We start from the raw sequence: 11,522 nt of genomic DNA on the forward strand, positions 1-11,522 counted from the left end.
TCAAAGATGGCAGAAAACATGCACTCTGCATGGGAGTTTGACAGGGTATTATTCAAAAAGTACACGATAAAAGTACTTGATTGTACTTGTGGTGTTAGTCCTAGTAGCACGCTATCCAGCAGTACCACTTTCACTGAGAACTTATGGCAAAAAATTATTTTATCTCACATCAAAAATGGCAGAAAACATGCATTATTGTACTCTGCATGGGAGTTTGACAGGGTATTACTCAAAAAGTACACGATAAAAGGACTTGATTGTACTTGTGGTGGTAGTTCAAATAGTACTGAGTCCAACAGTACATCTTTCACTGAGAACTTATGGCAAAAAATGATTTTATCTCTCATCAAAGATGGCAGAAAACATGCATTATTGTACTCTGGAGGGGAGTTTGACAGGGTATTACTAAAAAAGTACACGATAAAAGTACTTGATTGTACTTGTGGTAGTAGTCCTACACAGCAAAATTAGCATCCCCAAATGAACACTGTCAGATTTGATTTCAACACTTTGACAGTGTCTATATGGGTCCACACCACATAGAGTTAATTTAACTCTTTTTAAAGAGTTGGTTTCTTAACACTATTCAGAGTAATTATTAACTCTATATGGAGTTAAAATGTAACTCTTTCATAACACTAACCAGTGTTAGTTTTTCTCAACACTTGCATGGTGTTAAATATTAACTCTCTCACAGAATAGTTTATTAACTATGAAAGTGTTACTCATATATCAACACTATAAAGTGTAAATAAAGCTCTAATAAAGTATAACAATTACTAAAAAAATAAAGTAGGCTAAAGTTGTTTGAAACAAGATTTATTTTCAAACATATACAAACAAATGCTTTTGACACAAAAGCATTTTAAAATACATTTCAAAATACACAGCAATATGGAACAATGTATGCTCTCTCATTTTCATTAGAGTATTGCCTATCAAAGGGTCTAACATAGGTGAGCTGGTCAATACAAATAACAGCATGTTCATTGCTTTGGTCCTCTATACAGTAGGCATGAAAGTGATCATCAAAGTACAGCGTGTGAACAGTGCAACCAATTATGAAAGCACGCTGCTCATGAATGATGATGTTGCGTATTTTCATGAACACAGGTAGGTCATGGAATGTTCCAGTGCATATGTATAGATCAATTTGGTATTCAGTGCCATAATTTTTGACCCATCTTGTAGTTGAAACCTCTGAAAATGCATCTAAATGCAACATCTGACACAGTGATTCTGCACCTTCCAAGCTATTTATTGTTTTCATTTTTAAAGGACCAATCTCAAACCTTTTAAAATAATAGTTTTCATAATAAAAAGCCATTTGCCGCTGGTGTTGCTTAACAAGAGATTTTGTAAGGTTTTTGAAATTTTTTACAGACCTTTTAAAAAAATTATGTTTTGCTTCGAATCGCATACACCACATATGGATAAGAGGGACAATTTTTTTAATACATCTCGGATAGTGAATCATTAAGTGGTGTTTGGGAATCAATTTCTTATCAGGAAACAACACTTTGAACATGTTGTGGTGGTCACAGATCAAATGTTTTAGGTAACTTATCATTCCATCAGTCAGGATAGGGGAGAAAACAATATTAACTATTTGCAACAAAAGGAGCAAAAGGTTCCAATACTTATTTTCTCTTTCAACCACATCGCCAAAGATAAGTGGGGTATTGCGGAGAACACACAATGACTGAATGGCGTTTAAACCTAAATGCTTGCTGTTGTCATCCAGTTTTAAAGCACTTGGTTTGTTTTTACGTTCCAGGTAACCATAGTTAAAACTCTGTACCCTGTCTGACAGTGCATTCAAAGAGATGTAACCATTTTTCATTAGGTACTGAAAGAAAAGCTTTAGCTCATACTGTACAACACCCTCTAACAAATCATGCATTATATCAACTGCAAAATTGTCAGTGCTATGAAAATACTGCAATGAATTGAGCACACAAGATGTTTTAACACCATAAATGGAAGGTAGAGCAGGATCTTCACTTAATGCATTACAATGTTCAACGTGAAGTTCTCTGGAGCGCAGGATCAGCCCAGGATCAGTCTCAGTGAACACAGACTGAAAGTCTTTCTTGTTTGTTAAACAAAACCTGCAACAGTTTGTTGCGTTGAAAGACTCGACGAAGCCCAGCAAGCCATTTAAAGCGAGATTGTCGCCTGTCACTTGAAATACCGACCCAAACAATGGTTGTTCAATAAATGGAAGTTTGATTCCTTCTGTTTCTAAAATGTTAAGATCATCAATCAGAGGCTTGAGTATTGCTTCAAATCCGTATTTTTTTAGATCTTGGGTGTAAAAAAGAGCTGCAAGATGCACATTCATAAGCACAGAGTTAAACTTTGGTGTAAGGTTCTTTAACGTAAAATAAACACAACCAAGTTTATGGATCCCCTTCTTAGAACCTAATGGGTTAGCGGTTTCAAAGTCATCGTAATATAGCAAAATCTGTAGAGCATGTCTATGTTGTGAAAACAGAGGATGATTTTGGAAATACGACCCATCATTAATGTCTTTGTAAGTCCCCTTTTCACTGCATTTGTCTTGCAAGAAGCATTCTCTTATCTCACTGTTTTTCAAAATAGATTTTATGGTACCTAAAATCGGTACATACATGTATTTGTCTTTTACAGGAATCTGACTATAGACACCTGTAGTTCTATCCCTACGTGTATCCAATCGCACACCAAGGATAAATTCTTTAGGCTCAACTAATTCCCATTTTTCATAGAAATATTTGTCTCTCTTTGTCACTGTGTTCAAGGTTGAAAATGGATTATCTAATTGATTTAAACTGTGCTCTATTTTCTCATAAATGCCTGACTCCATAGTTTGAGGAGAAAATGTTTGAAGAACTGCTTCCCGTGCTTGATTTTGAACATCATTGACAACTTCCTCCATTGAAGAAACTATTGTTTGGACGGTGCTTTCAGAAATACCAGAAGCTTGTAAGTGAGAAACAATAGATCCGCACATGTTATCAAGCGATTTCTGTGTGATAACAGGGGGGACCTGTAACATGGTTGCAGAAGTTGTTGGCTGCTCACTTGATTCCATCTCAAAATGTCTTTGTGTCTGTGTGATCACTTCTTGGTTAGTATTGACCTGCTCATCATGGTGATGTACGTTGTTAAGGTGCTTTCTGAAGCCATTGTATGTGCAAAAAGATGAAGGACATCCTTGTTCTCCACATCTTAAACGCAAGCTTTTTGCAGGATATAAGCCGTGCTGAAATTTCAAATGTTGACAAAGAACTGAACAATTGTTGTGGTGCGTTTTACAAACAAAGCATGTAAACATGCTCAGGCACTTTTTGGAACTGTCCTCTGAACTTGTTGAACTAAGTGCAAAACTGGGCTCTGCTCTTCGTGAATTGGCTGTTACTCACGCAGTAGTCGTGCTCTTAGTTCTTTGACTCGTGGGCTTTCCTTTGCATTACCAACATCGATGTTGTACACCGTTGTTTGGATGAAGATGTAGAAATTGGAGAGAGCTTCATCATAAGAAAGGCTGAAGACATAGTGAGCTTTGAAAAGGGCATCAAAAGCAGCCACCGATGTCTGAGCGTTGCATGGTATGGGTTTGTGGTCCACAACGATGACGAACCTCTGGATTTTCTTCCTTTGCTCACCAATGCAGAGGAGGAAGGGCTGTCTTGCTTCAACTTTCTCCAGGAATGTGGTGAGGCTGGCTCCCTGCTGTAGATTGAATGACAAATGTAGTAAGTGAGGAGTAAGATTTATTCTTGCAGTCTTATATCAAACTGCAACTGCAACACATCTTACATACAACCACAGCACAAAAAAAAGAAAAATCTAATGGTACATACCTTAAGAAATCTTACAAGATGGTTTGCCGCCTGTGCTGAGCTTATCTTGGCAGTTTTTTTATGGCCTCTGGGCGTAGGGGGCAGGAGATGCAATAGCAACAGGAGAGCTGAAATGTCACCATCCCAGCCTTGAAAATAAACAGAGGAGAAAGTATTAGAAAAAATATATAAATTGAAGCTGCAGTCAATAATCAAGGGACCATAGAGGTGAATCATTTTTGAAAATTATAATTTTTCTAGGGTTCCTACTTGAGTTGTAGTTGAGGCTACTGTTACATATTTAACTTATTAAACAGGCAACTTCTTTATCTTAAAAACACAACTGTTATTATTTACCAAAGTCGTTCTCAGTCTCAGGGTCAAAAGCTGCCAGCAGCTCCTCAACATGAAGATTTGAGGGAAGACTCTGGCATTCTGCAATGACTTTGTTCTTGAAATATGATGGCCACTTTGCCAGGAACTTCCTGGATACTTCGTCACCAAACATCATGGAAAAATCCTGGTCAATCTTTAAACAAAGACCATGTCCATAAAAAAAGTTATTTAAACGTACTTGATATTTTTAAGGAATCTGTTTTCAAATATTCAAAATACAGTTTAATAATCTTTACATTTACTTACCAATTCAGGTATGTCAAGGAAACGATGGAAGACGTCTAAGACTGAAGATGTTGCATCCTGGTCATGAATCAGCTTCTGTCTGTACTCAAAGGTGGCTCTCATCTTGTCTTTGACCACACCTTTGTCTGTTGAATGTCGAATTATTGAGAGAGCCTCCCTGCACTCCTCACCGAAGAGCTGCTCACCAATCAACAGAGATTCTCTTTCAGTTGTTGGGCCGTCCTTGAAATTAGGCCTGGAGCGCCCACGGAAGCCGTCATAGGTGTTGCGTTGGACTGTCTTCAGTCTCCAAGCGAGATAGCCAGTATTGGCATCAGGGTCATAGTAATGCTCCTGCTCACACAAGCATTCACACGAACAAATCACAATAAGAAATATATATCAAATATTAATCAGAATCATGGTCTAATGACATAAGTACTACAACAACACAGTTTACAGACTTCAAGGAGAGCTTAAAACTTACATATCCATGTTTGGAGTATGGATCTTGGAGATATGGGAAAAGGGTCACAATTCCCAGGGCATAACTGGTTCGCACACTTGTGGGTGGAATCCTTCTTTTAAAAACAAAATTATTATTACATTTGTGTCTGATCCATTTGGGTTTTTCTTAGTCATTTTTTGTGATTTCTTACCCATATGATTCTGTCATTTCTGCAACCAGAATGTTTATCATCTGTCTACGTGTGGCATCTGACAGAGTTTTGGTTTTGTCATACTCTTTGAAGATTTCTTCCCCCTTTGGATTGGACTTCAAAACCGCATCAACCTTCTGCCAAACGTTTTTTTTCAAAATATTAGGGTTAATGATTAAGCAAATTAAATATTTCTAGGTAAGTACGTTTTTTATTACAATATTACAAAAAAAGAGTATACGTTGCATGATCATAGTATAATTGTTTACTAATCTAAACATTTGAGACAGTTATATAGGATTTCAAGGTTTACCTGTCTTGATTCTTCACGATCCACTTCTCCTGGACCCCTCTTTCTGTTATTTTTCGATGAGAGGATAACAGTCGAATCAGATGAAATGGAGGAAGATGGTGATGGTGTAGGGTTCGGCAATGAAGCTGGTGATGCTGTAAGATCGAAGATTGAATCAGCTGATGCTGTTAGGTCCGGCAACACTGATGAGTCTGATTCGTCTTCTACAAAATTAACCTCGAGATCTAAAAATTGACACAGGAGAATAAAAGAAGAATAAAAAAAGTGTTAAGATGTTATGATATGTAAAAAAAATATTTTTTTAAATGTAAATAAAATGTTGTTGATTAACACATAATTTCAAACTATTTCCTAAAAATGTGTTGGTACAGTATGAGAAAGTATCAGTTGTATACATGCAGTAATATTGATGCATCCATATTAAACAAAGACTGAGTCAAATCTTCCAAACCTTTATTTAACAACCGTACCTGTTACTGGATACTGGCGGAATCCAACCTTGAAGTTTCGGACCCCTGATTTAATCAGTTCATCAAATATGTCGGCATCAACCTCAGTATCTGATGTATCAGTCAGATTGAGCAGGCCTTCAGTTAGAAGTTGAGACTCCAGACTAAATTTGTCTGTAACTGGGAGATATAAAAAATAAATGACAATACCATGTCATTTAGACTTCCAAATTGACCTTTTTTAGTGACTTACGTTTACAATTATAATATAGATACAAACCTTCTTGAAGAAACCGGAGAAAATCAAAGTTTTCATCAATTTGTGGAACTTTAATGTATTTCTGGACTCCTCCATATTCCACCTTTGCCAGCATTTTCTGTATACATTTTAGTAAGTTAATGAGAAGTAGCTTTCTACACAATGTTATGTAATTACAATGAATAAATGAACAATCATTGTTAGACATCACATACATTATATCACATAATGTATCTTACCACAATAATTGCGAAGAGAATATATTAATCCATCTGCCGTTTTCAAAAGCAACCTTAGACACAAACAAGCTTTTGTTATTTTTATACAAAAGACAGCACCTAAAAATGTAAGATGTCACACAAAATAATTGAATACTCTTAAGTACAACACTGTAGGTGATCTATGCAAGAGATAAAATAGGTAATAAAGCAATGCCAAATTGAATGCAGAACACCTAAAAGAAAAATATAGCTCAATCATCGTAAAAAAGCTGTAATGCTGTGACGATACATTATTTGCCACCAGTAGAAGCTGCTGGGAGTCTTCCAGCAGCTTCTACTGAAGCCTTACGAGTAAATCGCCAGAACGCCGACACCTCCTCATCTCCACCGCTCCCATGTTTTATTTTGTACTCTCTCTCCGTTGATGCGCGGGGCTAATGCTAATGCTAATGCCGGCAAATACAATGGCGGCTAAATTGTTCAGAGTTTTACGGGGCGTGGTTTGCACTTCGCCCAGACAATCGAAATTGGTACTTTTTTCTCCCCAGGATAGTACCACCTCTCTAGCAGGCACTAAAAATGGGGGTAAAAGTTCTCTGAACTAAGTTCTCTTTTTGGTGTGAACGCAAAATTCAAGGCACTATCGGAACTAAACGGGTAAATTACTCCGGTGTGAAGGCGCCTAGATGCACCAGTAACATTAACCTTTGATGTAGTCTTGCAAGTTTCTATGATTCATTAGCAAATAAACGCAAGCCTTCAAAACAGGGATCTCATTAAATATAATACTACCGATATAACGTTCCCACTCGGTGCCTGCATTCACATAAAGGTTATGTTTGTTTGGTTATACGTTTTTTCGGCTTGGTTAGCTAGTGCTAACTCTAGCTTAATGCTAAAAGCCCACAAGCCAAACACATCTTATCTTAGCGGTGACTCGCCTGTCTTATAACACAGGAAAATAGTATATCACACTTTTGTCATGAAAACGGAAGTTTTAGCGAACTAAGAGAAATACCAATAACAAAACACAACATTAACAGAAATTATTTTAATTTACTTACCGAACAATGTCAGGGAGCAGTTAGCCGTCACGGCAAGACTCTGGTTTGAAGTGGCTAGTGCTACGGCGATGGGGGCGTGGTGATACGTTAATTTACACTTAAGGTGTTAGGTTTGGAGTTAAGAGTTAAACGTTCAGAGTTAATGTACTACAATTACACTTACAGATTTGATTTATAGATATTTCGTTTTGACACTCGTTTTTAACACCAACTATTTGTCTAATGAGAGTTAAATATAAGGGATTTAACTCTATCAGGAGTATATTTAACTCTACTCTTGTTTAAATTTCACCAACACCAAAATATTAACACTTCTCAATTTGCTGTGTAGTAGCACTCTATCCAGCAGTACCACTTTCACTGAGAACTTATGGCAAAAAAGTATTTTATCTCTCATCAAAGATGGCAGAAAATATGCACTCTGCATGGGAGTTTGACAGGGTATTACTCAAAAAGTACACGATAAAAGTACTTTATTGTACTTGTGGTAGTAGTCCTAGTAGCACTCTATCCAGCAGTACCACTTCCACTGAGAACCTATGGCAAAAAATGATTTTATCTCTCATCAAAGATGGCAGAAAACATGCATTATTGTACTCTGGAGGGGAGTTTGACAGGGTATTACTAAAAAAGTACACGATAAAAGTACTTGATTGTACTTGTGGTGGTAGTTCTAGTAGCACTCTATCCAGCAGTACCACTTTCACTGAGAACTTATGGCAAAAAAGTATTTTATCTCTCATCAAAGATGGCAGAAAACATCCACTCTGCATGGGAGTTTGACAGGGTATTACTCAAAAAGTACACGATAAAAGTACTTGATTGTACTTGTGGTGGTAGTTCTAGTAGCACTCTATCCAGCAGTACCACTTTCACTGAGAACTTATGGCAAAAAAGTATTTTATCTCTCATCAAAGATGGCAGAAAACATCCACTCTGCATGGGAGTTTGACAGGGTATTACTCAAAAAGTACACGATAAAAGTACTTGATTGTACTTGTGGTGTTAGTCCTAGTAGCACTCTATCCAGGAGTACCATTTCCACTGAGAACTTATGGCAAAAAAGTATTTTATCTCTCATCAAAATGGCAGAAAATATGCACTCTGCATGGGAGTTTGACAGGGTATTACTCAAAAAGTACACGATAAAAGTACTTGATTGTACTTGTGGTAGTAGTCCTAGTAGCACTCTATCCAGCAGTACCACTTTCACTGAGAACCTATGGCAAAAAATGATTTTATCTCTCATCAAAGATGGCAGAAAACATGCATTATTGTACTCTGGAGGGGAGTTTGACAGGGTATTACTAAAAAAGTACACGATAAAAGGACTTGATTGTACTTGTGGTGGTAGTTCTACACAGCAAAATCGGTAGTGTTAATTTGAGTTAAAATATCTGGTGTTAACTATTCAGAGTTAACAAGTGTTGATTTGAGAGTTATTTTAACACTCAAAGTGCTGAAAAGGCTCTGTAGGTGGTGTTATTTCAAGGTGTCAATACCCAACACTCATTTGGAGTTAAATTCTACATCCGGTTTTTGCGCGCTCTTGGGCATGAAGAAGTCAGATCGTGTGGACTCCAGATCGATGAGGACGGTTGACAAGGTAAGAGAACCACCATACATATCAGTTTAAGGCTTCTATTATTTATATCCTTATTCAATATTTTAGCCTAAACCATTTTTTAATAAGTGGGGTACGTTATTAATCTAAAGAATACTAAATGTGGCCAATGCAGGATTGCATACCAAACTGTGTTGAAGGCGGTGATTCATTAGCCTTAATAAAGCTCACCATCTTCCACAAGGTAATATTGTACTACAGTGAAAATAAATGTGTATTATATAAGTGCTTAACACTGCATTTAATGTTTTAAAAGAAATGCTAGCCAGTGTTTTATGCCCATCGAATGAAAAGGGGAGGGGGTGTCTCTTTACATTTACGTTATTTCTCTTTACGTTACAAGTAGCAGCAGACACTGACCAGACCTACAGCAGCATCTTCGTTCATCCTTCCTACAGGGCATTCTTAGAGGTAATTAAGGCATTTAACATTTGACATTATTATAATACATGATGTTGTTAATTAATAATCAATTACAATGTTATAATAAACTAATTATGAACGTTTATAATCTCCCGCCAGTTCGATGCTAACATGCTAAGCTAACGGATTAGCTAGTTATAGTAATACTCACTCATTATAGAAGTAAGTTCAATTATTATAATGCATGAAATTATTATAATACATGATGTTGTTAATTAATAATCAATCACAATGTTGTAATAAACTAATTATGAACGTTTATAATCTCCCGCCAGTTCGATGCTAACATGCTAAGCTAACGGATTAGCTAGTTATAGTAATACTCACTCATTATAGTAGTAAGTTCAATTATTATAATGCATGAAATTATTATAATACATGATGTTGTTAATTAATAATCAATCACAATGTTATGATAAACTAATTATGAACGTTTATAATCTCCCGCCAGTTCGATGCTAACATGCTAAGCTAATGGATTAGCTAGTTATAGTAATACTCACTCATTATAGAAGTAAGTTCGATTATTATAATGCATGAAATTATTATAATACATGATGTTGTTAATTAATAATCAATCACAATGTTATAATAAACTAATTATGAACGTTTATAATCTCCCGCTAGTTCGATGCTAACATGCTAAGCTAATTCATTAACACAGTGGCTCAGTCATGAAGATTTGGTTCTAAAGGTATAAAGATGAGAGTATCAATAACTATATTTATAAAAGTATACATGTAAAGATGAGAGCATAAATAACATTAAAGGATAATTCCACTATTTAACACCTTGAGTCCCATTTGTAGCTTGTTTATCAAGAATAAGAGTGGTGGACACCATATTCTGAACAATTGCTCCTTTCTTTTCTTTTTGACTGTTTTTGCATGACCACCTGGCTGCTACAGACAGGGTTCCATTGGGCACTCTCCAGTGGATCCTTAAAACAACACTAAACGTTCATTAAAAAAAAATTGCAACTCGCCGAGTGGTTAGTGGTGTTCGTGGGTGTTCCGAAAACAAGTTGTGTTGCGTTGTGATTTATTTGGCATTTTGTAAAGTAAATAGTGCCCATTGCTTTCTGTTAGAAGACTAATCACTTTCACTTTCACAATCATTTACTTTATTTACAAAATGCCAAATAAATCAAGATATAAAGTTGTCAGGTGGTCCAGCAAAAACAGTCAAAAAGAAAAGAAAGGAGCAATTGTTCAGAATATGGTGTCCACCACTCTTATTCTTGATAAACAAGCTACAAATGGGACTCAAGGTGGTAAATAGTGGAATTATCCTTTAACTCATTTTTGTTCTTGCACCCCCACCCCTTTGTTGCAGGCACTCCAAATGTCGGGTCTAATGTGTTGGTTCTCTTTCTAGGGCCTCAGTAAGTCTTGTGTGACGACGTGCCACTCACTCACTCACTCACTCACTCACTCACACACACACACACACACACACACACACACACACACACACACACACACACTCACTCAGATAGTGAGATTAATGTTTGTCACAGACTTTTGTGGATTCTTTCTTTTGGGGGGGGGGGGGGATTGTTCAATGTGGTTGCCAAAACATCATTTTATTTCAAGGACCACTGTGTTAAAGGATATTTCCACTATTTAACACCTTGAGTCCCATTTGTAGCTTCAAAATTGTTGTATATTGACATTGCATTTCTAAATGTATTCCAGGTGCAATTTTAGGACAACATGTTGCTGAAAGTGAAATACCGGAATGTGAAGAAGTACATCAGTTGGCACTCAGCCGTGACCTATGTGGAATTCATCAGTAAAGGCAAGAACTTTATGATTGATGCCAAAAGACATGGGCCATGATTCTATTGCTGTCAGTAGGCATTTTCTCTGTGTATCCCCCTTGCATGTCATTCCAAAGACATTGTTGCATATCTGTATGGTTTTATGAAAGAAAGTAACTGAACTTAAAAATGATCCTACATTGCCATCCTTGTATGCAATGGTACTGGTACCTTAATGAGACACCTTTGCCATTGACTGCAAAGTATAACAGTAATATTGTATACAAGGATGGCAAAACA

General features: G+C 36.6%; 1 protein-coding gene and 1 long non-coding RNA gene across 6 annotated transcripts; one reads left to right on the top strand and one right to left on the bottom strand.

Annotated features, from left to right (window-relative positions):
* Positions 1 to 803: 803 nt before the first annotated feature.
* LOC307032628 (uncharacterized protein) lies at positions 804 to 7,732 on the bottom strand. 5 transcript variants are annotated; one of them, XM_079670740.1, is made up of 11 exons: positions 7,414 to 7,732; positions 6,368 to 6,420; positions 6,150 to 6,246; positions 5,891 to 6,049; positions 5,421 to 5,644; positions 5,108 to 5,244; positions 4,936 to 5,029; positions 4,470 to 4,802; positions 4,185 to 4,356; positions 3,849 to 3,976; positions 804 to 3,717 (listed from the first exon to the last, which is right to left on the bottom strand). In XM_079670740.1, the coding sequence occupies exons 3-11, from the start codon at positions 6,241 to 6,243 to the stop codon at positions 3,400 to 3,402; spliced, it is 1,659 nt and encodes a 552-aa protein (XP_079526866.1). In that variant the 5' UTR covers positions 6,244 to 6,246; positions 6,368 to 6,420; positions 7,414 to 7,732; the 3' UTR covers positions 804 to 3,399. The 5 variants fall into 5 exon arrangements, with proteins under 5 accessions (XP_079526866.1, XP_079526867.1, XP_079526865.1 ...); XM_079670741.1 differs by lacking the exon at positions 7,414 to 7,732 and having other exon boundaries at positions 6,368 to 7,390; XM_079670739.1 differs by lacking the exons at positions 6,368 to 6,420; positions 7,414 to 7,732 and having other exon boundaries at positions 5,421 to 5,554; positions 6,150 to 6,361.
* A 1,359-nt stretch (positions 7,733 to 9,091) lies between these two features.
* Positions 9,092 to 11,510, top strand: LOC307032234. Its single transcript, XR_013806185.1, has 4 exons — positions 9,092 to 9,448; positions 9,560 to 9,622; positions 10,088 to 10,844; positions 11,158 to 11,510. It is a non-coding gene; the product is annotated as an uncharacterized lncRNA (long non-coding RNA).
* The last annotated feature ends 12 nt before the right edge of the window (positions 11,511 to 11,522 follow it).

The sequence above is a fragment of the Notothenia rossii genome (genome assembly GCF_949606895.1).
Source record: "Notothenia rossii genome assembly, chromosome: 3".
Classification (NCBI taxonomy): domain Eukaryota; kingdom Metazoa; phylum Chordata; class Actinopteri; order Perciformes; family Nototheniidae; genus Notothenia; species Notothenia rossii.